Below are 25,413 nucleotides of genomic sequence, written 5' to 3'. Positions count from 1 at the left end.
CCCCCCCCACTGTGTCTCTGTCCCAGTAATTGCCATTCCGACGCACGTCCCTCACAGAGAAGCAACAGCTAGGCGGAGTGGGGCCAAAGTGGACTACACGGATTTCCCCCCGTTGGACAGAGACGGCTTCCACCCTGCAACCCCCCCCCCCCCCCCAAAAAAAAGTCCCGGGCAGTAGCAGAGACACGCACCCCCCCCCCCTCTCTCACCCGCTCCCCCTCCTCGAGCTCAGGTTCGGTGTCGGTAAAGTCCGATGAAGAGACAGCGGCAGGCGGACGCACGAGACACCCAGACGAGATAGAGTGCAACAATTCCCATTTAAAAAAATATATATATTTATTTTGTTTTGTTTTTTGGGGTGGCAAAATGGGGCGGCGCGAGCCTTCATCACAAGTGAAGACATGAGAATCGGGAGAGGAACACAGAGCTGAGCTGCAGAGGCTCCATCCCCCCGCGAAGGGTCCAGTCCGCGCGCCTTGTTCTTCATGTGGGAGAAGCCTGTTTTGTGACAATGGATTACTTGCTGTGGCTGTGCAGCCTCGTCGTGCCCGCCGTGCTGGCTGTAGAAGGTACGTGGCTTCACGCTTTTTACACCACTTTTGTCGCGTGGATGAACAATGGAGTGTTGGGATGCATGTCGAATTTGGCAACGAAACACATTATTGTCATTGGAAGAAAAAAATAATAATACAAAAGACCAAGAAAAAACAAACACATTTAGGGTGTTTTTTTCCTTATAATTTGATTGATATCCCATTTAAATACTATATCAGTCATTCTTGCTGTTACTGTACCGGCGGAAGGCTCAATCACATCTGTAAGCAAGACTCTTCGTTCATATTTAGAATAATTAAAGCTCTTAATAGAATGCGTATCCGGTGAGTATCAATTTGCTCTGCGATTGTAATCCAATCTACACATGTATCAGCACGCCCCGTTCCCCCTGTGTGTGTGTGTGTGTGGTGACATCCCAGTGTTCCCATTGCGGCTGAAGAACTGCCCTGTTGCTATTGTCCCTGTTGTTGTGTCACACCCGACACAAGCTGAGCCCACCTGTCCCCCCCCCCCCCCCCCCCAGAGCGCCCGGTACAGTACGGAGGGGGCGTCCCTCTTTCCCCTCTCACTGCCCAAGTGATGTGCGGTAAACCCGCCGTTTGCGTCCACCCACCAATCAGGGCTCTGTGGACGCTGAAGTGGGTCCGACCACAGCGGATCAATGTGGTCCTCCGGAGCACCTCGGGGACACGCATGTGAAACACGTTGGATGAGTAGTGTGAATTAAAGGTCAATGGCTTAACAAGCAGGCTGCAGCCCCATTCGGAGGCTCTCTCCATCACCCTGCGACTCTTCTCTGAGGTGTAGCCACATTTCACTGCCATGCACCCCCCCCCCTTGTCCAATCTGCCTCTCCTGGACCACAGCCAAGCCTGATCCTTCATCAATTCTGGTGTCGGCAAGTAAATCAATGCAGCGGCAGCAGCCCTCCAAGTCCCAGTGGGCTCGGACTCTGTGATGATCGGCCCCGTTTCCCCAACCGGACCACTGACGGTTACTCAAAGCTCCTGGGTTGACTAATGTTTGTCCTCTGAGGATAAAGATGAAGGGCAGATCACCGGATGGGTTTAAATGAGAGGGGGGGGGGTATTTTTCACTTAGTTTCAATGTTGTTTATTTAGCTGCCAACTCCAGAGGATTTCTACACATGGATTGAAAGTGGAATTAGTTTTTTCTCTTTTTCTCCCCATTGGCAAGTTTTTTCTTTTTCCCTTGGATAATGCGAGCTGGATTTCAAATTAAAGTGTGTGCTTATTTAGACAAGCTACAGTGACGACTTCTCTCCAATTCACACCAACAGACTGCGGTAGGAGCCTCAGCAACTGTGACATTCTCATGTTGTATTCACAGTCCGCCTCGGCTGTACTCCTTTTAAAGCTCATAAACTAGATGGATGACCAATGGGGAAGCGTTCTACAAGGTCTAATCCGCAGTGTGTCTGCTTGGGATTGTATGAAAATGCATATTCGCATTGATGCTGCTTCCTATACATAAAACAGCAACAGGAATAATTATTTGTTGAGCTGCAATAGCAGGTGCAAGCCGCCCTGAGGGGATGTGGAATTAGGTCGGCTTGACTTGTTCAGAAAGTGCTTATCAAGCGTCAAACTGAGCGACGCGCTCGACTGTAATCATTGAGATTGTGTGGAGAGAAACACGCACACTAAAACACAAATGAGCCGTTTCTTAGAAGACTTCCCAGAGCTGAAACCCGGGAGGGGGGGGGGGGGGGGGGGGGTGTCTTCAGTCCGCACCTATTCACAGCCATACGTTTGATCCCCACGATGGCGTTAATGTTTAATATTTGTTTGCGTGTTGGCAGTGAGAGTCAGTGTTGTACGAGGCGAGGCCTCCCTTTCATGACGCGCCCGCTCTCTCAAAGCGAATAAAACATTAGCATGTGTGAGCACCCGACGCGCCCCCGGGAACGCAGCTGCCTGGCGTTCGGGCTCCGGCAGGCGATCAAGAAAAAAATAAATAAAATAAACGGTAAAAACGCCATGGGAGGGGGGGGGGGTGCTCTAAAGTTCCCACTGCAGCATTGTTTTCGTACCCCAGGGGCAGAATGAATCCACCGCTGCTGTAGTTTTATGGGAGATGGAGGGGTGGGGGGGGGATTTCTAAATTTGAGTTATAACGGGAGGGGAATCTCCAAGGCGTTGTAAATTTAACAGGGAGGAGGAGAACTGGGGAACAAATGGGAGCTTTTCTTTTCAATATAACCGTTTTTCTAAGATTTAGTGAGTTGACGACAGGGCGTCAGTTGCTGCTGAACGATGGCCGGATTCACAGGGAGCGACACACTCGGGCTCAGACGCTGAGCTGGGGGACGTACAGTGTCGACCATTTCCAGCCAGCTAATAATAGTTGCTGTTGGAAGCACCATGATTTTATAACTCTTTATAAGTGCAGAACTCGGCTGGTCTCTTGCTTCGCTGGGAGGTCAAGGGTCATGTTCTGATAGAAGATGACGTCTCAATGTGCCGGGGATTCAGCATCGCGCTCGAAAAGGAGCGAGCTTCGTACAGTCGTAGAGTGGTCAACTTTCTGCTCCTCTCCACCTCTCATCGATTGTGATCGTCACCATACCGCCCGCGGGTAACCGGCGATGGGGGGGGGGGGATCGGACCCCCCCAAGGGACGAGCCGGATCAGCAGCATGTAGGCCGAGAGCATCCAGTCAGAGGGGCCGCGCTGCGAGCGGAGATAGCAGCTGCTCGTCTTGCTAATCGGCAGAAGAACCTTATTCGGTGTGCTATATCTGGGCTTTGCAGATAATGTCCTAACTCGGTATGGAAGGCCCGAGAATGCGTTTATAAGTGAGCGAGAGGGAGTTTTCTTGTATGTAAAGTTCTTTCGGTAAATGTCACATTTTCTTTGGGCTGTAAATGCTGCTTATTCAATTTAACACAGAGGTAAACGTCATCTCCATTTCCAACAGAGAAGAAGGCAGCGACTTACAAGCCCTTTGTATGTAATTACTTTTCACATTGAAGCACTGCTGAAGTGATTATTAAAACCTTTCACTCCCTAAAACACCGCTTTCTGCACATGGAAGTATTCTGGTTATGAATCCTGTGCTTACCCACCATTAAGAAATTATAAAGTCACTACGGGTTCATGTGATTAGTTAATTTTTTATGCATCATCATTTAGTGGTCGTTAAATCAATGATGCTTCATTCTCTTAATTCATATGCCACCGAATTAGCTGGAGCTTAGTTCCGTAGAAAGAGCCGTTCTCAGGGTCACGCGTTTGTTTGTCTTGAAAAAAGAACTCTACCCGTTCTGAGGAATATGAAGATGTGCAAATGAGAACTGGTAGTCATGTGCAAACGTTAACATGCTCGGTGGACAGTGACCCGCTGCACTGCACATCCAAAAAGCACTGGTGAAATTGAGTCCCCGTTCACACACAGACCCGTGGTCATTTGCATTGAAAGTAAGAACAAAGAAGACTTTTGCCTTTGATCTTTTATTGGGAACACGGTATGAATGTGACCACCTGATGCACTGGTTTAAAACAGATGTAATCTCTCATGTTTCTCCTATTCATTATCTCTCGTCCTCTTAGAAGAAAAAGAGCCATTGTGGTCCCTCTAATGAGGACTGTAAACACGGCACATATCTCCCGCTCGGCAGCCACAGACGGACCAGTGATCTCTCTGCTTCTGTTATTGACAGACAGGGACAAAGACAACACTGTAGTGGAAGTGGCCTTTAATGCAAAACATCTGGCCACGCCGTGGTTCCAGAACAAAGCCACGTGTCTTGGGAAGAGTGCCGCCGTATTTCCACGCAGGTCACGCGATTTGTTTGCCATCTCGCACCCTCCTTCGGCAACTACAATCAACGCCTTGTAAGCAAATGGTGCACAGCAGGCGTCGTGTCGCTGAGTCTCCGTGGAAAAAAAAAGGGGCATAATCGCTTCAGTAATTACGTTCTAACGGCAACAGAACAATGGGAGTGGACGCGGCCACAGCTGTGTGTTGAGAGGCCGGAGAGGCGTCGGGTCTTCGGAGGTGTAATGAACTCGGCAGCACCAATCAGGTGACGGCTGATTGACAGTCTGACAACAACGCTCATTGATCCTGCTGTTTTATTCTCGGCCTGCGATTCATCTGCCCGGCACTCGCCTCCTCGCAAAGTCGTAAAAAGGAGCCATAAGACGTCTGCCCGCTTCACGTGAGAACTCGTTATGCTTACTGTGTTTTTTTTTTTTTTGGTGTGATCTACCCATTTTCCTGCTCGGGACCTCTCTGAGCCGGCGCTAGTTTAATGGAATATTTCGCATCCCAAGGCATCTCGGATGCTGCTTTGTTCTTAATTCTACAAATGAATATTGAAAGGAAGACATTTGCAGGTGCCAGCGACACACGGGGAGAGAGAGAGCCTAATTGGGCGGCATCACAGATATGCCTTTATTGTCACGGCGCTTTCAAAATCTGAGTGCGTGTGGGTGGACGTTATGAAAGACGAAGAAAGGAAGTTTTACCTTTAATCCTTTGTCAAGCAGAAGGAATGTGTGTGTGTGTTTGTGTGTGTGTGTGTGTGTTTGTGTGTGTGTGTGTGTGTGTGTGTGTGTGTGTGCTCCTTAATGCTGTGCAACAATTCTGTCCTCCCTCCCTCCTGCACGGACACCATTATCATTACCTGTCAACCTTCCTCTTCCTCCTAATTTGCAGAAACCCTTATTGACAGTCGGTGGGCCACCACAGAGCTCGCATGGACAACGTTCCCAGAGAGCGGGGTGAGTTACTAAGCATGCAAGTTTTTTTTTCTTCTTAATTTAACAACATTTGTTCCATTTGCTTGTTAATAGAGACCAGTCTGCCTTGAACAGCACACCTCCTACTGTTTTATATCTTTGTTTTTGCAGAGTATGTTTGCTTTCCAGGATACTAAAAAGCAAATGGGAAACACATTGTGTGGGAGAAATAAAAGATTTTCTGTATGAAGTACTGCAAACGGCGACAATAAATGGCAGACCTTGGGATACACAGAGCTAATCCCCACAGTGTGTAAGTTCTGGTAGGTCGGCTCTACCTTGAACGTCTCCCCTGGATAGAGAGCTTGATAATTGAAAGCATGTGTCTGGGTCTTTTATAATACGGACCCAAGAGCGCGTTGCTGGTAGAAATTAAAGTTTTAAGCTGATACCCCCTGTAGGAATGGTGAGAAAATAAAACAACATGAATTTGACCCCGGGGCTAAGAGCCCCGACAGACCTCCCCCCACTCCTAGCCAGCGTAATTTGTCTTCGCTACGTGAGCGCAAAGTCAGTCAATGGAAATGCTGGGTTGCCATGGAAACGATCTTCGGGCAGCCCTCCTCCTTCCTTTTTCCCCCCTTCGAGGGCCGGCTGTGAATGTCCCAGCGTCCATGAAGTCATGTGTCATGGCTGGCGAGGCAGCCCCTCTCCTTCCGCCTGACAAGCCCATACGTTCGGGGGGGGGCCGGCAATTATCATATTTGTCAGGTAGTGCATCAACGTGTTGCTGGTGATTTACGACATCTAATGCTGACTCTTGGGCTCATCGTTTGGGGATAAATTGCAACCGGAGCTCAGAGACGTGAGATGAGTTATGCATTATTTTCTCCCAGTTGAAATAATCAATTTCTGGGACGCTCATTTGTAATGAAAACGAAGGATTCTGTCCAAGAGGGAATTAGGGAAAAAATCAAAAAAAGATTGACTTCCCACAAGGTTATTTCCTAATAGACTAAATTGATCAGTTGATCAATGAGGCCATTTATCATAAACCTGTGATGTTAGTCAGATTTAGGTACATATACAAAGTGAGGGCTAATAACATGAAAAGCTAATGTCTAGCTTTTGTCCATGTCTAGAGGGGTGATTTTCAAAGTTACACAATTTAAAAAAAAGTACCTGGTATATTAACCACAACAGAGGCAAATGCTATCAGGTGTATATAAATATATATATATATTTTTGCGTAATCGTGCCCAGGAGGGCTCCCACCGTGCAATCACACTGACAGCACTGCATTTAGATGACCAGTTTAATAAATCACTCACTGTTTGCATTATAGATCTTTGGGCAAAGTTTCCATTCAAAGTGTCAATGTCACGCTCTCATCTCTCTTAGCACAGATAATATATATTTATATGAGATAGAAACCCAATCTTCTCTCCAGACTTTTTTTGATTGCGCCAGTTTTAGTTATGAACGCTGCTTATAAAGGTATGTGTCTCCACACTTTAACTACAACACATGATCAGCATCCGTACAGTTAGTCAAACGGCCCTGAGGCAAGAAATGTGTTTGAAAAATGTAATAGTCTGTAATGATTTTCTGAATGATTCATTTAATTAGATGGATTTTAGCTGCAAATTATTCCTCACAGGCCACATGTACACAGCCACACTGGGAATGTCTGTGTTTCGTGTGCTTATGTTGCATTTCTACATTCTGTTCATAGCAGACGTCACTTTGCTGTTTTGGATGCCCTCTACGCCTCAATGCGCCGCATTAAGATGCACCGCCTTTAACAGTGCTCAATTTTAATTAACAACATATTGGATAAACAAGTTTCTGCTCGTAGCTCAGTAGCTGCTGAACGACATGTGGTACTGCCGCTGCATTAATAAAAAGCATTGGATAATAAATGCAATTCAGTCAAATCGTAGACTCAAACCTACTCTTCTCCGCTTTATGTCTCCGTTATTTCCGCAGTGGGAGGAGGTCAGCGGCTACGACGACTCCATGAGCCCAATCCGAACCTACCAGGTGTGTAACGTCCGACAGCCCAACCAGAACAACTGGCTCAGGACGGACTTCATCCCCCGCAAGGGCGTGCTGCGCGTCTACGTAGAGCTCAAGTTCTCCGTCCGTGACTGTGCCAGCATCCCCAACATCCCCGGCTCCTGCAAAGAAACCTTTAACCTCTTTTACTATGAGTCGGAGGGGGACACCGCTACAGAAGCCAGCCCCCTGTGGAGGGAGAACCCCTACGTGAAGGTGGATACTATTGCCCCGGACGAGAGCTTCTCTCTGCTGGAGGCGGGCAGGATCAACACCAAAGTGCGCAGCTTTGGCCCCCTCTCCAAGGCCGGCTTCTACCTGGCGTTCCAGGACTTGGGCGCCTGCATGTCTCTCATCTCGGTCCGGGTTTTCTTTAAGAAGTGCTCCACAACCATCGCCAATTTCGCTGTGTTCCCCGAGACCGCTACGGGGGCGGAGGCCACCTCTCTGGTGATCGCTCCCGGGGCATGCGTGACCAACGCCATGGAGGTGTCCGTCCCCCTGAAGCTGTACTGCAACGGGGACGGCGAGTGGATGGTTCCCGTCGGCTCGTGCACCTGCGTCGCTGGCTTCGAACCTTCTGCGGACGGCACTCAGTGCCAAGGTAAGCGTGCTTAGCAGGCGTTTGGACTCTTATTTAACCAAAGCGACTTGATATGCTCCGAGCAAGTCACCACCTCAGCCCGCGCCCTCTTCTCTGCATTTATTCTGCGGCTCCTGCAGGGAGGGTGGGGGGTGGAGGAGGGTGGAGGAGAGTATGAATTAATGAGGTGTTGCAGAGAGGAGCAGCATACAAATATTGCGAGAGCAGGACGGGAGGGACAGAAGGATAGCGGGAATGCAAGTAGAGGCCCCGTAGATCAGTGCAGGGGAAATGCAGATAATAAAGGGAAAGGCGTCCCGAGTCCACGGAAAAGAGATATTTACAGAGAAAGCCAGACAGCGTGGCTAAAAAGGTGTGAATTGCCAAAGATGGGATAGTAACAGCAGCCAAAAGGAGGAGGATGAAAAGGGAGGGGGGCCTGCAGGAAGTCAAAGACAGACAAGTGAAGCCTCTTCACACCTCGGTGCGAGGAAGGGTGTCTAACATGCGCCGGGGAGCTCATTCGTTGCCATTTGGCGGCTCAAGGTTAAAAGCTTGCCGCCGATGTCTGATAGAAATCCCTCCAGAGCCTCAGCCAGCGGTGGCGATGGAGTGCAATTTCCTCCGCGGCCTGCCGTCAGTTAATCTACGGGCGGCCACACTCATTACCGCCGCTCAGAACCAACGTGAGCCAACATTAATCACCCAGACGTTTGGTTTCTTACCTCGGTCCGGCCGCCTAACTGCATGAGGCGGAGAGACGACGACGACGACGACGAGGAGGAGGAGGAGAGACAATGGAGAGGGAGAAGAAAACATTAGTGTGTCGGAAGAAAAAAAAACGGGAGAATCATCTTGCCCTCCAAAGAGGTTAATGGATGGAAGACGGCGAGGTGATTCAGCACCCCCTCGAAAAAGAGGCGAGGAAAACAAACAAATAAATGAAAATGATGAGGCGCCGTGTAATAGAGGAAAAATAAATCAGACCGGAGAATGTAGAGCCGTACGGTCTCTGTGAATTATGAGAGAAAGTACATTTTCATCTTATCTTTTCGGGGGCTTTTTATTGCACGGTTCTGGAGCCGCAGCGCCGTCGTTAAGAATTAGGGTGGAACTTGAGTTCAAACTGAAAGACCACTTAGGTTAACTAGTTAATCACACTCTTTCTCACCGGCTGGGTTTCTCGAGCCCTCACGCTGAGAGGACAGATGTTTTCCAGAGATCCCACTTTTACTCCACCAGTCAGGAATGTGGCAAACAGTAAAATGTGGGGCTCTGGGGGCTGATAAATCCAGACCTTTTGCTGCTAATCCCCTTTATCTGAATCCTTTTTTAGTGTGGGCTTACGCCGGTTTATCCTTAAGACTCGATATCAGCCAACCTTCGGCGTGACACTTTGGAATTTAAATTAATCGCTTGCACACATCGCCTTTAAGATTACCGCATTTTGTATGTTTTTTCTGATAACTCGCCTCGGCTAATTTTAAGTCTCGTACGATTCTGGTCCCTTCGCGCGCATCGATTTACCAGATCATTATGGAGCTCTGGTGCATGCGTGCGGGGGCCTTGTTTGTATTCATCCGTGCGGTTTGGAGAGGCTGAAGACACGGCAGACATTGATTGATGGGTTTAGGGTGGATCCCTTCTCTCAGAAGCATTCTCCATCCCTGTTTGTCTGACAACAGAAGTCTCCTTCCAGCAGTCTATCTTCATCTCCATCGTCCTCTTCCTCCTCTTCAACATGAAACTTGGCTGTCATCCCGACTCTCTTTTTGGGGAGATTAATGTCCCCTGGTAGATAGTGAAAATGAAAGAGCACGTGCAAATAGACAGATAAGACCTCATACTTACGCGCTCACCCCTCTCTCACCCGCCTATCAGCGTTTCCTGCATAAATGTGGAGCTTTGCAGGTACTTCACAGCAGCCGTGTTTGTTTCTGTGACAGATGTGACAGCTGCTTTTCTTTTAGATAAATGACGAGCACAGAATGCTTTTGTTTTGTTTTTGTTCTTATTGATGTTTTTTGTTTTCTCCGCCGCCCCTCCAGCTTGCATCCCCGGGACCTTCAAATCCAAATACGGGGAGGGATCCTGTACTCCCTGCCCACCCAACAGTCGCACCAGCGCACGGGGAGCCAACATTTGTCCCTGCCAGAGTGGTTTCTACCGCGCCGACAGCGACCCGCCGGACTCCGCCTGCACCAGTAAGTCGTCTTCTGGCGCCCTGTGAAGAACATTGTAAGAGATGTTGCTTGTATCGATGAACCTCGTGGTTTCCAGTTTAGAAAAAAGCGTGTTACACCGAAAAAGAGAGCGACTGTGACGGTGTTCAGTAGCTAAAGAGACAGACATTTCCCTGGGGTGTCGTTACAAACCGTTTGGCGGTAACTGGTCTGTTTCCGGTTGCCGACCGCGCCGTGCACGCTCGTCGTGCATGGCGAGGCCTCTGAGATTAGTCCTAGCAGTGGTACTGATGGAGAGAGACATGTGCTGCCTTGACCGGTGACCCCCCCCTCCCTCCCCCCGTCCCTCCTCCCCTCCCTGTAAAACGACACGCAGGGCTGTCTTCCCCAGACTCTCCTCACAGGAACACTGTGGACTCTGACATTGACCAGCGCGCACAGACTCCAGCGCCACCTCCGACTAAACACGCAAAGACACACAAACACGGCGTCCTGACAGCTCCGTCCCCGCGGGCTGTCAGAGCTCGTGCCAAGCTGCCCCGGGCTTCGTGTCGGAAAGCCGGGCCGCGTTGCACAAGAGATGCTCGGGCGCCGGTCAACGGCCGGCAGCTTGGGCTCAGCGTGCGTTTTAGACGGGTGTCCAATTAGAAGAGCCTCCACTCTGAGCTGTGTGCGCCTAATTAGCGAGGACAGGGCGAGGGAAACGCTGCTCAAGGCGAGCCGGCTGAGCAGCTGAACTCGGACGGCAGGCAGTCTTGGCCTGAGAGCATCTCCAACCCCCCCCCCCTCTCTCTCCCTCTCTCTCCCTTTCTCTCTTCTGCTTGAGATACTTTAGACTTTGCTACTGGGGGCTTGGAGGGGGGGAAGCCCTGCTCTTCTTTCTCCATAAGAGAACGAAAAGCACGAAGCGATCTTTGTTGCCTCCCGCTGTGGTCATCACACTTTCTCCAGGTTGGAAACACTCAAGATGCGGCCCTTCTTATTGAGCCGTGGTGGCCTTGGGGTGGACTCGTAGCTAAACGTGAATTTCCATCAAGGGTGGATTAGCCAAGTTGCACGAGCACCGGGTGGGGTTGTGCATGGCTGCTGAGCGACGGCGTGCAGCTCTATAGGATCGTGCTTTTCATAAAGCGGCATTACTTAGCGATGAACAGCCGTTCTGCTCACGCATGTTGGATTTATCCTCCTGTCTCTGAATATGTTGATTTATTCATTTGTTCCAGGACCTTGCCCAATTGTTATTTTTTTTCTTCATATTTGTTTAGGTGCATGTAAAGCAACACATTTATTTGTGTAAAAGGAATTTGTAAAAAAAAAAAAAAAAAAAGGAAAGGAAAGGAGGAAAGAAAAAGGATTACTGTCTTTTCTTATTTCTGTGCGTGCTCTTCTTCATTTTACTGCTCAGCGATATTAAAACATTTCCCTCCCCATTGAGGGAGGATAATGTAAGCGGTGCATAGGGAACGTGACTAAAGCCTCAACTGTGTGTTCTTCCCTTTCTGCCTGCCCACCTTCTCAAACGCCTACGTGTGCGTGTGTGCGCACGCGCGTGTGTGTGTGTTCCTGCAGCAATACCCTCGGCGCCGCAGAACGTTATATCCAGCGTGAACGAGACGTCGCTGTCCTTGGAGTGGGAGGACCCCGAGGACACGGGCGGGAGGAGCGACCTCGTCTACAACGTGGTGTGCAAGAAATGCCTGCGGGACCGCAGCCCCTGCACGCGCTGCGACGACAACGTGGACATCGCCCCTCGCAGGCTGGGCCTGAGGCCCAGGAAGGTGGTGGTGCGAAACCTGCAGGCTCACACCCGCTACAGCTTCGAGGTGCAGGCCGTCAACGGGGTCTCTGGGAAAAACCCCACCTCCCCCAGCTACTCCACGGTCAACATCACCACCAACCAAGCCGGTTAGTGGAAGCGCGATGCGTCAGTGACGTGGGACGTGTGCACAAGTTAATTCATAGAGACCCCCCCCCTCGCGATCAATACCACTTAACATCGGGAGGAAACAGGCGCGTGAGTGGATCCTAAGTTCAGTCAATGTCAATGACTGTCTAATGAGCTCTGGTTTCCAGAGCCGTATCAACACCAACAGTAAACATTGTTGAACACGCTCGGGGAGAGCGACGGACTCTCCGCTGAGGGAGTTATAGTTACGGGGGATAAAAGGTTAAGTGGGCTACGCTTTGTATCTTCACTGTCGGCATTCAGCACTCGGTCAACCAGGCGTCGTAACGTTCACATCACTGACAATGTCACCTTTCATCATTTCTACTCAATATTTGCACCGTCATCATCCCACCAAACTGCTCGCCGCCTTTCACAGGCTGAAATTACTCTGCCAGTTAACCTGCACTTAATCCACCGCACTGCAGTTTATGGACTTTATGGACAATGAGCATCAATCGAGTCACTTTCAGGCCTCATCAATCAATAAGCTGCCAAACCGAGGAGGTGAAATGTGCACCGTTTTTTTCCTTAAACCGTTAAGGTTGAAGCATTTCGAATAACAATGATCTTACAGTGACGGTTTGTGACTCGTCACAAAACGGAACCCTCGCCCGACCCCCCCCCCCGCCGCCCCCCTTTTCCCCAAAATGTGAAGTAACAGTCTAATGCCTGAAAGTGCCTTTGTCCTCTTTGGAACCGCAGCTCCTTCAGCGGTGCCCACCGTCCATCTGATGCGCTCCACCTCCGACGCGCTCAGCCTGTCTTGGCTGCCGCCCGAGAAGCCCAACGGGGTCATCCTCGACTACGAGATTAAATACCACGAGAGGGTGAGCGCTGGTTTCTCTGCCCCCCGTTTGCTTCACAATGCTTTTTCTTAATGACTCCGAAAATCTGCTTTTCCAGCCTCGTGCAGAGAGAAGCATTTTTATGGATGCTGAAAAATTGAATATTGAATCGTGTGCGGGCGGATCGGCTGGGGAGGTTTAGAAATGTCTATTGTCGGAGATTACGCCAGGCAGACTGATAAAAATGTATTAGTTTCATTAAATTCCGTAGTAAAACCGCGTAGATACAGGACCAATGTGTGACCGACACCGAAGTACAATGTACTGATGTAGAAAGACTCAAATCCTAAATCCTAATTGCTTTTTGTCTTTTATTATTTGTGTATTTAAGCCTGGCTTTTAAATTGGTGTAACCTTTGTTACAAGTAACAATTACAGGATGAAGTACAATGAAGAAAAGATGTGTTAGCTAACGTAACATTAACGTAACATTAGCTGTCAGAAATTAAAGGTCATTTACTATATTAAGATAAACTGCAGTAACGCCTTTATCCTATTTCCATGTCCATGTAATTGAGCAAAGGTGTGTTTTATTTCTTCCATTAAACTTTTCATTTTGTTTTCATATACCTGACAATTAAAGGCTAATGATAAATGATAAAAGAGGAATAAAAACTACATTAGCAACCAGAAGCTGTGGTTCATACCAGATGCAGCAGCAACAACCTCCTAATTCTGCGACCGCTTTAACGCTCCTGTGCTCGGCTTCAGGGCCAGGCCATGTCCCACACCGTCACGTCCCAGCACAGCTCAGCCAAGGTGGAAGGGCTGCGCGCCGCCACGTCCTACCTGGTGCAGGTCAGAGCTCGCACCGTCGCCGGATACGGACGCTACAGCAACCCCATGGACTTCAGCACCAGCCTGCACAGTACGGACAACCCGCCCCCCCCCGTTACTTCTCCGTGATCCGCTGCCGCGGTTTTCTTAATAATGGTTCAAGCTTGTTTGTTTTATAGCGGCCTTAATTGGTAGCAGTTATACTTTCATTACAGGCCTCCCTTTAATCTCTTGAAGCGTGTTTGTCCTGTTGCTCACTTGTCCGTGTACGTGTTGGGTGTTTGCTGCAGGTAACCCTCAGAAGTCCGTGCAGGACCAGCTGCCCCTCATCATCGGCTCGGCCTCGGCGGGTCTGGTGGTCATCGTTGCCTTGGTGGTTATCGCTGTGGTTTGCCTTAAGTAAGTGATGGATTTTTATTACTCGCAGCCTGAACTACATGTTTCACTTTGTCGGTTACACTGAGAACAAAGCGGCTCATTAAATTTTAACATACTTTCAGAAGGTTTGTAATCCTTTTGGCTTGAACAAGGATCTCCAGAAGAGAAAAGACCCGCAGCAGCCTTTGCCTTTTATTACGGCGCTGAGTCAGATATTTGTTTGCTTCTCTGAAAGTGGGAAGGGTCAAGACTGATTGTGTGAGTGTGACCTTGTTTGTCCTCCGCTTGTTTACAGGAAGCAGCGCAGCGGCTCAGAGCTCGAGTACACCGAGAAATTGCAGCAATACAGTGAGTTTGTGTTCAGCTTGAGAACCTCGTGTTTTTTCGGGGTCATGCCAGTACAGTTATCCAGCTGATTCAATCAATTATCCGATCACATGGTTAAGTCAGGGATCCATTTCCCTGTTTGCTCAGGGGAAGACTTGGCCCTCTATTTGTTGCTAAACTAAGCTTCTAATTGAACTTTCATTACCAAGTTACATTACCACGGCATATATGACTAGAATGTGACTTTTTTTTTATCCAGTTTCTCCAGGGGTCAAAGTGTACATCGACCCTTTCACCTACGAAGACCCCAACGATGCCGTCCACGAGTTTGCCAAGGAGATAGACATATCCTGCGTGAAAATAGAAGAAGTCATCGGTGCAGGTAAACAACAAAGTACTTTTTGTTTCTGGTTTATTAATCATTCATTTGAGCAGCAGGACGCCGCCGAGCCTCGAGAGTCCTCTTTGGGAGGAAGGTGTTGGGATGGAGTTTGCATGGGAGCTGCTGGGTGGGAAGGATTGGAGGATTCTTTTTCTTTTTGCTCCCTCCGGCGGCATGTTGTGTCTCAAACTCAAATGACAATCTGCTCCTGCTCGTTGAACCTTCCTCCTCTCTCTCTCTCTCTTTCTCTCTTTCTCTCTCCCCCACACACACACTCGGTCTCAGAAACCAAATGCAAAACCCCCAGGTTCCTCGCCCGTCCTCTCTCTCCCTTCACCACTCCACGGTCGTACAGACAATCGCTATGGGCCACTCCCTCTCTCCCCGACCTCTTTGACCCCTGACCTCCTGTCCTCTCTCCTTCTCTTCTCTAATCCTCCCACAGTTGAAGCCGACCCTCAACTCTTTCAAATCAGCTCCCTCACTCCCGAATCCGACCAGTAACGTTCCCTCTTCCTGCACCCCCCCCCCCACCACCTCCCCTCCCCAACTTCCCATTTCCTTCCACTCCTGCTCACCATCACCCTCACCCCCTTCTTCTCCTCACCCCCTCCCCCACCGTGTTCCTTCAATCCAGGTGAGTTTGGGGAGGTCTGCCGCGGACGGCTCAAGCAGTCCGGACGCCGTGAGATGGTCGTGGCGATCAAGACGCTGAAAGCCGGCTACACCGAGTGCCAGAGGCGGGACTTCCTCGCCGAGGCCTCCATCATGGGGCAGTTCGACCACCCGAACGTGATCCGTCTGGAGGGCGTCCTGACGCGGAGCTGCCCCGTCCTCATCATCACGGAGTTCATGGAGAACGGCGCGCTCGATTCCTTCCTCAGGGTGAGTCTGGCGGGGAGACGCGTGCCGAAACACCTCTGACAAAGGAGACGACTTTCTGTTTGTATCAAAGCTGAGAGGAACACGCACACGCACGCGCACACGCACACACACGACACCTGCGGGTTATCGGTGTGTTTGACTCTGTGGAAACGCCCTGAGGCACTCGCTTGCTGAGTGATAGAGATTAAATGTGCAATATAACGCCTGGAGACAGCTTGACGGGACTGACTGATGCTGACAGGCTTTCTGATGCAAAAACGTCCTGGTGGAAAACTGTCACAAAGCAGACCTTTGGCTCGGGTTGCCTCGGTGCATTAGAGATTCTTTGTACAGAAGAATACATTACCGATCAGAGTTTCATGTTCAGACCTGCCGCCACCTACACACAATGCTGAACAATAGCGGGATAAGGAATGAGGTGTCACGCAGTACATTTGCAGCTGCGTGGGGGGCTATTACATGTCATTTACATTCTTGAAAATGTGTTATCGTGCACGCCTGGGCCGTGAAGAAGTCTACTTACTGTAACTGCTCGGCTGGAGGAGGCTACTTAATGCGTCTGGTCAATCGATGCTACGCTGCTGGTCTTAAAAGCAGTTTATCTTTAAGTGATGTGCAGCTGCTTGTTTGCATAAAGGAGGAATACGTGATGCAGACGGGCCTTGACACTGTCCGTCTTGTTTGATATTTGCTAATGTTAGTGGGCTTAATGCCCAGGAGCCACACTTCTATAGTTTGATGCAGGCTGAGAACCATTTACAGTTTGTTGTACTTACTTCCTGTCTGCTTGGACATGGAAAGACAAACATGGACAAACAAGGTGTAATATTCATTGTCGTTCAATATGCCGAGGCTTCATTTATTAATAGGACATTGAAAACTCAGCTTCTTAGTTTTTTTATCATTTTTAAACTATTTTTTTCCAAAACCAGTTTTTAAAAACAGGATAGTTTTTTGGGCTTTGGACAACATTGACAATTCTTTGACAGTTTTTTGGTCAATTATCAATTGATTTATTAATCTGGAAAATTATTAGAAAAATCAGCCCTATTTTTCTTAAAATATATCATGCTTTATAGAATAGAAATATTTTTTCCAGTAAAATCCGTAGTTTTATTTATAACTTCTACAATATCATAATATAATGTGATTTAACGCCTTACAATAACTTTATTTGAAGAAGGTGCAGTGTAAATTGGCAAAATTGATGAAGATGATAAAGAACAAATAAATGAGTCTTGAATGCTGAATATTGGTAGTAATACTTACTGTTTGTAACCAACCATTTGTATAATGTAAAACATCAAGCAAAATTGTTTGTGTCGCCAAGTTCCAAAATGTATGAATGTATGGCTTTGTGTTGTTGCTCAGACACAACACGCCATTGGAAATAGCTGCAACGATATTTCTTCCTCAGTTGTCGATAATAAGACCCTGAAGTGATCTCAAACTGACTTGTTTACTTCAACGCGCAGTAAAAAAAAAAATCCTCACCGAAGCAAATGTTTTTCTTTTTTTTTCCCGGAAAAGTAATTATCGGATAACTGGCAATTACTTTTCGTTGGAAACATCCCCTCGGGCTCCTGAACATTGTAATAGACACCACTCATTTTCTGAAATTTTTTTTTTTAGGCTATTAAAAACGACTCTTATTATTTAAAGATGATTTATCAACAATGAAAAGCTGCATCTGAGCGTCCAGCCGGAGCCTCTTTCCTCCTTCTCACCCACTCCTCTCAGTCAGCTGTCCCACAAGTAACACAATAAACTGCACGGCCCGCGCTGTCCTCACCTCCCGCTTCCCGCCATCCTCACGCCGCCTGCAGTGACTCAGAGTTCTGCTTCACGCGAGGAGACGGTGGTGGCGTTAACTCGCACACGCCCAAACTGCCCATGCATTGTGACGCACGTGGGACTTTGCTCCGCGGTGCCCGGAGACATGGACACACTTACACAGACACACACACACACACAGGACATATGCACATGTAGAGGCCTTAACGATATACAGCAATAACAGCCACTCACAGACGGACATATGTACACGGCGCCGCGGCTCCGAAGGCCTGCTATGAATCCCGGCTGTTTACACATCCATCCATTCCGGCTGGTTTAGCTGTCAGACTTCACTGGAGTGTGCCGACTACAAAGCAGAATGTTTATCGTTTTCTCATGTCGTGTCTTGTGCTTCTGCGCTGTCTCTCTCGCTGTGGAGTCGAAGGCGGGATTGATTATGTCGGAAATTGTTTTTCTTTTCCTACTCGCGTTACGTTTTGGGCTCATGATAGAAATGCTGGCGGCGTAGTGTGTTTTTTTTTTTTTTCATCCGTTCCTTAAAAAAAAAAAAAAAAAAAACAAATCGGATGATTGTGTAGGGCGGCACGGTGGCGTGGTGGTTAGCACTGTTGCCTCACAGCAAGAAGGTCCTGGGTTCGATTCCGCCCAGTGGCCTTTCTGTGTGGAGTCTGCATGTTCTCCCCGTGTCTGCGTGGGTTCTCTCCGGGTTCTCCGGCTTCCTCCCACAGTCCAAAGACGTGCTCTGGGGATTAGGTTAATTGGGGACTTTAAATTGCCCGTAGTTGTGTGAATGTGAGTGTGAATGGTTGTGTGTTTCTGTGTTGCCCTGCGATTGGCTGGCGACCAATCCAGGGTGTACCCTGTCTATCGCCCGAAGTTGGCTGGGATGGACTCCAGCCCCCCCGCGACCCTGTGTGCAGGATAAGCGGTTTGACAATGGATGGATGGATGGATGATTGTGTATTGACGTTGAATGGGTTCGTTTCGATTCACCCGCGTCGGGGGGGGGGGGGGGGTCAAGAGCCGCCGTTGGCTTGATGTGTTATGATCTGGAGTGGATCCCACTATGTCGCGCCTCGCACGCGTGGAGAATTGAAAATTAAACCCTGGAAGCACTAATCTCAGATTTGTTTCATGCTTCTTTCATTTCAACATTAAATGGCAGAATTCTGCACATCAGGAACTTTCAAGTGTGGCAAACAAGCTTTGAGCAACATGCCATTCGAATGCAGTCAAAGAAACAATTGCGCTTTAATGTTTGCGTTTGGGGAAAAATGCACAAACAAAGCTTTGTGTACTAGTTTGTCCGTCAGTTGCAATATGTAACAAAATACCTGCAGTTGTCTGTTCTTGATTTCAGCGTTTCAGCTTCCTTTCTGTTTTTTTGTGTGGAGTCAATATAGAGCCTTAATCTTCAGTACGACATTAAAGGGTCTAATTAATCAGGTAATTGGACGGCGTGCGTGAAAAGGTCAGCCGTCACTGACTGTCAGGAGCCGCCGTGAAGCACTATGACAGATGTCATGTTTGTGTGCCCTCGGTGACTGATTGCTTTTCTCTGGTGCTTTCTCCTCCACTCCATCTCCTGCGCTCTCCCCTATCGTCTCCTCCCGTGCTTCTCCTTGTCTTTTTTCATTCCTGGTCTCTGCTACTTGTCCATTAACTGCCTCCCCCTCCCCTGCTCTCGCCCTCCCCCCCCCCCCCCCCCCCCGTCCTCCTCCACCTGCCTGCGGCTGTGCTTTCGCAGCTGAACGACGGGCGCTTCACGATGACACAGCTGGTCGGCATGCTGCGTGGCATCGCTGCAGGGATGAAGTACCTGTCAGACATGAACTATGTTCACCGAGACCTCGCCGCCCGGAATATCCTGGTCAACAGCAACTTGGTCTGCAAGGTCTCCGACTTTGGCCTGTCGCGCTTTCTGGACGACACTTCTGCTGACCCCACTTACACAAGCTCCCTGGTCAGTATCACGTCTGCCGACTCTGTGTTTGCACACTCTGTGCATGTTAAATTCAGCTCGTTCATCTAATTTGCTTCTTTCATGGTGCATGCATATATATATATATATTTGCGTATCTCAGTGAAATGTGCTTTGTATCTCACTGTGTTGATGCCCTCTTTCCGTGTGTGTGTGTGTGTGTGTGTGTGTGTGTGTGTGTGTGTGTGTGTGTGTGTGTGTGTGTGTGTGTGTGTGTGTGTGTGTGCGTGTGCGCAGGGAGGGAAGATTCCCATCCGCTGGACGGCACCGGAGGCCATCGCATTCAGGAAGTTCACCTCTTCCAGTGATGTGTGGAGTTACGGCATCGTCATGTGGGAGGTGGTGTCCTATGGAGAGAGGCCATACTGGGACATGAGCAACCAGGATGTGAGTCAACTGAGTCTCGTATTACAATATATATATATATTATATATATATATATATATGTATAGACTACATGTACATTCAGGGACTTTTAAGTTTAACTCCAGCGTGGCGCTTTGGACCTGGGCCTGTTCTGCTGGCTTTATCTACGCATTGCAGTTGCTGGTGCTGCTGTGTGTTTGTGTTGTAGTGTTTTTTTTGCAGCACCTTATTTACAGCCCTGGCCTGCCCACCCTCTACAAATCCATACTGCAAAGCCTCGCTCACATACACAAAGGAGAACTCAGGAAAAGCCTTTTTTGCGGTTCTGTGCGTTGTTACCTGTAGGCTATCTGCGCCCCACAGACATTGTTACTACACCAGTGAGCTCTGAGGAAAGGAAGAGAAATCTCTTGGTTCCTCCTCCATGAACAAAGCACTGAAGCCCGTGTACACCTCCACTTTATTCTCCTGGGAATGTCTGCTGTGTTGGGCTTTAAAAAGACAGTTGTAACGGTACAAAAATAATGGGCTGAAAGGAAAAATGCCAGTAATGCATATAACTTTCATAACAAAGCCCACATGCAGTAATGAAAGCATCAAAGTGGAGGCCCTCTATTGTTCCCAGTAGCCTTTGTGCCACAGTCATCGCTCAATAAGCAACCGAGTCAACAAATGCGAGATATAAACAGAAATACTCGCCAGCTAGAAGCACAACATAAAAATCAAAGGACAAGCAGCAGGAGAAGAGAGGTGCTGAAGAAATGTTTTATTTTTCCCAAATGGCTTTTTTTTTATTGTTGTGGGGGTTTTAAAACCCATACACAGCTCATGGAGGGAACGGTGGTTGCTAGGCAAAATCCAATCAATGGGTGAACGGTTTTATCCTCCACTTATTGTCTCTCCTATCAGTCAGGGCAGCTTTGAAGTGACAACTTTGAGAATACTTGAGAACATAGTGTTCAGAGATTCATAAAGATGCTGAGGAGAAGATTGTAATGTACGACAGCACGAGCTGAGAAACTGTCTAATGTGGGACATAATACAGTAACTGGGTTTTATTCTTCCAGCACACTTAAAAAGAGTGATCATAACATAAATGAGTCAGAACCAGACTCTGTTGTGAAGCGACATGAAACGTACTATATTCTGGGTAAATCATTTGTACTTTACTGCCATATCAGTTAAATCTTAAAATATAACAAAATAGTGATATCCATGGACCCCACAGGACGAATTGTTATAAGCTGGGTGATCTCTTCACTTTTCCTTTAATAATATTGTAAAACGTTCTGGTTTGGAATAAACTGTTACCTACGAGGATACGCTCTAATAACTCTGATGATTCTAATAACTAATAAGCACAAACACCAAGGTACAATTTCTCCAATTATGGTGTTTAATGACCACATACCTGCAAGATTTAGGACCTCCCCTGCAACCTCGGCTGTAAATGTTTGTGCATGCCAACAGGATAAATGAAGATTGAAGAACACAGTAACATGTCGACGCGGTTACGGAGCGCTTTGTTAGCACGTTGGTTTTAGCACTGAGCTCACTGCTCTGCCTAAGGACAGCTTCACCAGGATGACCTCCCGTCCTTCAGGTGATGACTGCAGTGGAGCAGGACTACCGGCTGCCCCCGCCCATGGACTGCCCCATGGTGCTGCACCAGCTGATGCTGGAGTGCTGGATGAAGGAGAGGAACCTGAGGCCTAAGTTCTGCCGCATCGTCAGCACCCTGGACAAGCTGCTCCGCAACGCCGCCAGCCTAAAGGTGGTGACCAGCACCTACTCAGGGTGAGTCCGGCACACGCAGAGGAAGACTCCTGTTGCTTCCCCACAGAGAGTCTTCTTCGGTAGGGAAAGGGTCTTTTCATGGTTTATCCCTTCGGCATTGTTTGGTCAAGTGGCTTCTCTTACTTTGAAGGGAGTGGAGAGAACTTTCAAAACGGATGTGAAGTGTTTTTTGAAATCTCTGTCAACAAAGAGCAAAGCGCTTCACTGTAGCGACACTGGAAAGCTCGCTGTGAAATTTGGCAACTTTTCTGATGAGCTTGCTGAATTTGCTGGTTTTCCAGCCTACGTATAGGAGGTTTTACCAAGTAGACGCAAAATACACTTCCAACTGCTGACCGGTCTTAAGAATAGAAACGGCAACCAGAGGTTGCAGTAAATGTGGACAGTGGAAGTAGAAATTTTTGCCAACATATTTACAGGAGCTTCTATCATTAAGTTCACTATGTTGGATTTGTTATGTGTCGTGCTGTTGGCTGACTTTAGTAGACTTTTTGTTGAAAATATATGTAATATTCAGCTAGCTACATTCCCATATAGGCACTGCATGCTTTTGAGGTTTGAGCTGAATAGAGCAAACACAAAACGGGTGGATGCAATTCTCTCCCTTTCAACTTGTGTGAAATTGTTCCATGTATTTTGGCGGCTGTGAAGTGCACGGTGAAGGCTTATCAGTGCAGAGAGGAGCTGTGGCTTTGGGTCGTTGGAATAAGATATATATATATATGGCTATCCTAAAGAGAGGCAAATGGAGATTCATGCTCGTTGGGTTTGGTTTGTTTTATCTTTTGCGTTGATATTTCTTTGAGCTTTGAGGCTATTACTCTAAGTGTCGGGCTCTTCTTCTCTTGACGATTCCCTTGGAAGTTGAGATGTTGACTTATTCATAGGTAGCCATCCTCATGATGACAAGTTGTTTTTCAACTCTCAGCGCCGGGGCTTCAAAAGTTCCAGCCATTTTCACTGATGCCTTTGTTCTGAATTTTGTTAGCCTGGCATCCAGTCAATTATATAATTAGAACTGGTTTAGATGCTAGATCCTCAGCTCTGGAGTTATGTATAATAAATCAAGCTCTGGCTCTGACTTTTTATTATAGTTCCCTGTTTGCGATAGCCACAAAAGGCAGAATTCATACATACAGTATTGAGGTTATGTGCCAGCTCCTTGGCTCGCAGTCTCACTCGAACACAAAGCCCCGAGGGCAGCTCCTATGCCAGGATTTGGGCTCAGCGAAGCTAATTGTGTGTGGAAATGTAATGGCTGACCTCAGTTTAATTCCCCCTTTTCTTGGCTGGATGCTGGAATTTCGGCGATAGGACAGACAGCAGCCTGAGCTGCTGATGTGGAAAAGCAGGAGGTGATGAAGTGTGTGTAATAAGGGAGATTGAGGAGAAGCTAAAAGAGAGGAATGTGTTTAATTAGGTTGCTAATGAGCTTTTTAATGCATCAGGGGAGGGCGATGCATGTGTGTGCGTGTGTGCGCACGCGGCGGCGTTTGTTTGTGTTCGAGCGCCTGCATGTGCGAGTGCGCGTGTGCATGTTATGCTACGTGTCGCTGTGTGTAGATGACACGCCGATGATTAATTTATGGCCTCATCTATATGCAGCAGCAAGACAGATAGACGGAGGAGCAGGAGGAGAGAGAAAGGATCATGTTGTCAGAGCGGGGCTTTGAGAGCGTCTCGGCGCACGCTCCTGCTCACCTGCCATTGGCTGCTCAATGATGTTGGAGCAGATAGCGCTGCATCTCATATCCTTCTCTATCTGCAGAGTATCTCCAGCGCAGAGGGCCTTAAAAACAAGGACACTGGCCGAGCAACAAAAGACACAGAGGGGCTCGCTGCACTCTTTCCAAGATAGCAAAGAAAAATGTAGAGTTTTTATTAAAGCTGATGCGTAGATTTGGCTGGGCATTTGGAGATGGACTTTTTACGGCTGCCCAGATCAGCTTGATCAAGACAGCTCCTGATGCTCCACTTACATTGTTTAGAAGCGTGACATCTCCGCTGCATATGCACGACGCAGAATTCATCCGACCCTAAGACGGATTACACCTTTCGTCCGCCTGCAGCGAGAGCACTTAAGCGCGCGTGACAATGATCGTATCCGTGGTTTGAAGTGGCTGCGGAGCCGCTGCTGACCTGTGCGGCTGTGTGTTGGCAGGGACCTGCTGCGGCTCGGAGGGACGCTGCCGGGACACAACAGGAAGAGCCCGGAAAGCTGTGAGGAAATAGCTCGGCAACAGATGAGCCAAACTCTCCCCATCAGAGTGTGAGCCGCTGCAAACGGGAGGACGCAGAGGGAATAAAAACTACCTAAAAACTCTGATGTGAAGAGCGTGATGTAAAATAAAAAAAAGAAGGAAAGAAAAGAAGCTACAGAGGGAGAAAGAGGACTGTTTTGGAGATTTCTTTCCGACTGGAGATTTAATGTGCGTTTAAAGAGAACTGTCCATTGAAGTGTGCGTGTGTGCGTGTGTGTGTGTGTTCATTACTTGACACTTGTGGTTTTGTGACTATTGACATAAAGCCAAACTTCCTGTTGCCCCCTCTCAGGTTGTGTTTGCATGTCTGCATGTGTTTTCTGCTGGTTGGGAATCAGTCTTTTCTTCTCATTCCCCTCAGACTGAGGACCGGAGAGCTCACACAGATGATGGGAATCAATGCCTACATGACACAACAGTGCCAAGATAAAGCAAAATAAAGCTTTAAACTAACTCTTAAGACTGCCCGACATCTGTAGACCGTCAATACAATCACACAATCAACCTTTTTCTTTTTTTTTTTACCCAACCTGTTCTTTTATGTTTTTTTTGTGGGGGGGGAAACCAAGAAAACACACTTTTCATCTGCTTCCTTTTAAATACTGTCTTCCACATGTACTGGGGGACATACATGTCACAAATCTGTACAAAGCATCCGAGTCTTCACACCGTCTTTCTGTCCGAGGAGAGACGCAACTGACACTATGCGGGACACGTCATGTGCATGCCAAAGTGGAAACTTCTTCATGAGAAAAGTACAAATAAGTTCCACATTAACTGTTGCTTTGGTGGCATTTTGCTGTGTGGACTTTAACGTCCATGTTTTCCTAATCTTATTTGACTCATATATGCATTGTTTGAATGCTAAGTTATTACGTATTATTGCAAAGAGGTGTTTTGCTTTTTTTTAAAGCACCGGGGCTTAACTTTTTTATTACAATGCTTGTTTTTTCACACGTTAACAAACCAGACAGACATGAATGAGTGAAACTAAGAAGTGAAATGTTCTGCTCAGACAGAATAAGCGCCTGTGGTAGTGTTGTGTTGTATATTTTAATTTGGCTAATGTGTTGCAGATCAGTGGGAATTAAAAAGTTCCATATCCAGTTTATATCTTTGTGACTTAATATTGACCTGACCTACAAACACTAATGTAGAACAAATCACTCATTGGTTTATTTCTTCTGAAATGTGTTTTCTTCAGCAAGCTGTCAGTGCAGTTCCTATCTAAAACAACTGCCTGTATATAATACTATATTTCTATTTGACCAGCCAGCTCAGTATTTACAACCATCTGACCTGATGCTGGCCTCTATGACCCTCGTTTATATGCTTGTTTGGTTATTGTAAAGGAGCAAACGATTGGAGAAATTTCCGTTTAAATGGTCATTACATATCTGAAACTATATGTCACCAAGAAAGAAGAAACTGTGTGTCTGTTAGGACAGACTTTTTCCTGTGCAATTAAAGGTGTATTAGATTGTAAAAAAGCGAAGAAAAAAATCAAGAAAACTACAACAAAAAATAAGCATTTCTCTTTCAGTATTTTTACGATAATCATATGCAAATAAATTATTAAACAGA

General features: G+C 47.7%; 1 protein-coding gene across 1 annotated transcript; it reads left to right on the top strand.

Annotated features, from left to right (window-relative positions):
• The first annotated feature begins 33 nt into the window (after positions 1–33).
• ephb3a (eph receptor B3a) lies at positions 34–25,413 on the top strand. The gene is made up of 15 exons (XM_040171537.2): positions 34–569; positions 5,239–5,303; positions 7,251–7,923; positions 9,951–10,106; positions 11,655–11,990; positions 12,736–12,860; positions 13,590–13,746; positions 13,946–14,054; positions 14,329–14,381; positions 14,620–14,742; positions 15,380–15,627; positions 19,172–19,387; positions 19,643–19,792; positions 21,375–21,568; positions 23,730–25,413. The coding sequence occupies exons 1-15, from the start codon at positions 512–514 to the stop codon at positions 23,839–23,841; spliced, it is 2,775 nt and encodes a 924-aa protein (XP_040027471.1). The 5' UTR covers positions 34–511; the 3' UTR covers positions 23,842–25,413.

The sequence above is a fragment of the Gasterosteus aculeatus genome, chromosome 3, assembly GCF_964276395.1.
Source record: "Gasterosteus aculeatus chromosome 3, fGasAcu3.hap1.1, whole genome shotgun sequence".
Lineage (NCBI taxonomy): Eukaryota > Metazoa > Chordata > Actinopteri > Perciformes > Gasterosteidae > Gasterosteus > Gasterosteus aculeatus.
Note: the sequence above shows the minus strand (reverse complement) of the source record. Positions and strands in the feature narration are given on the sequence as shown.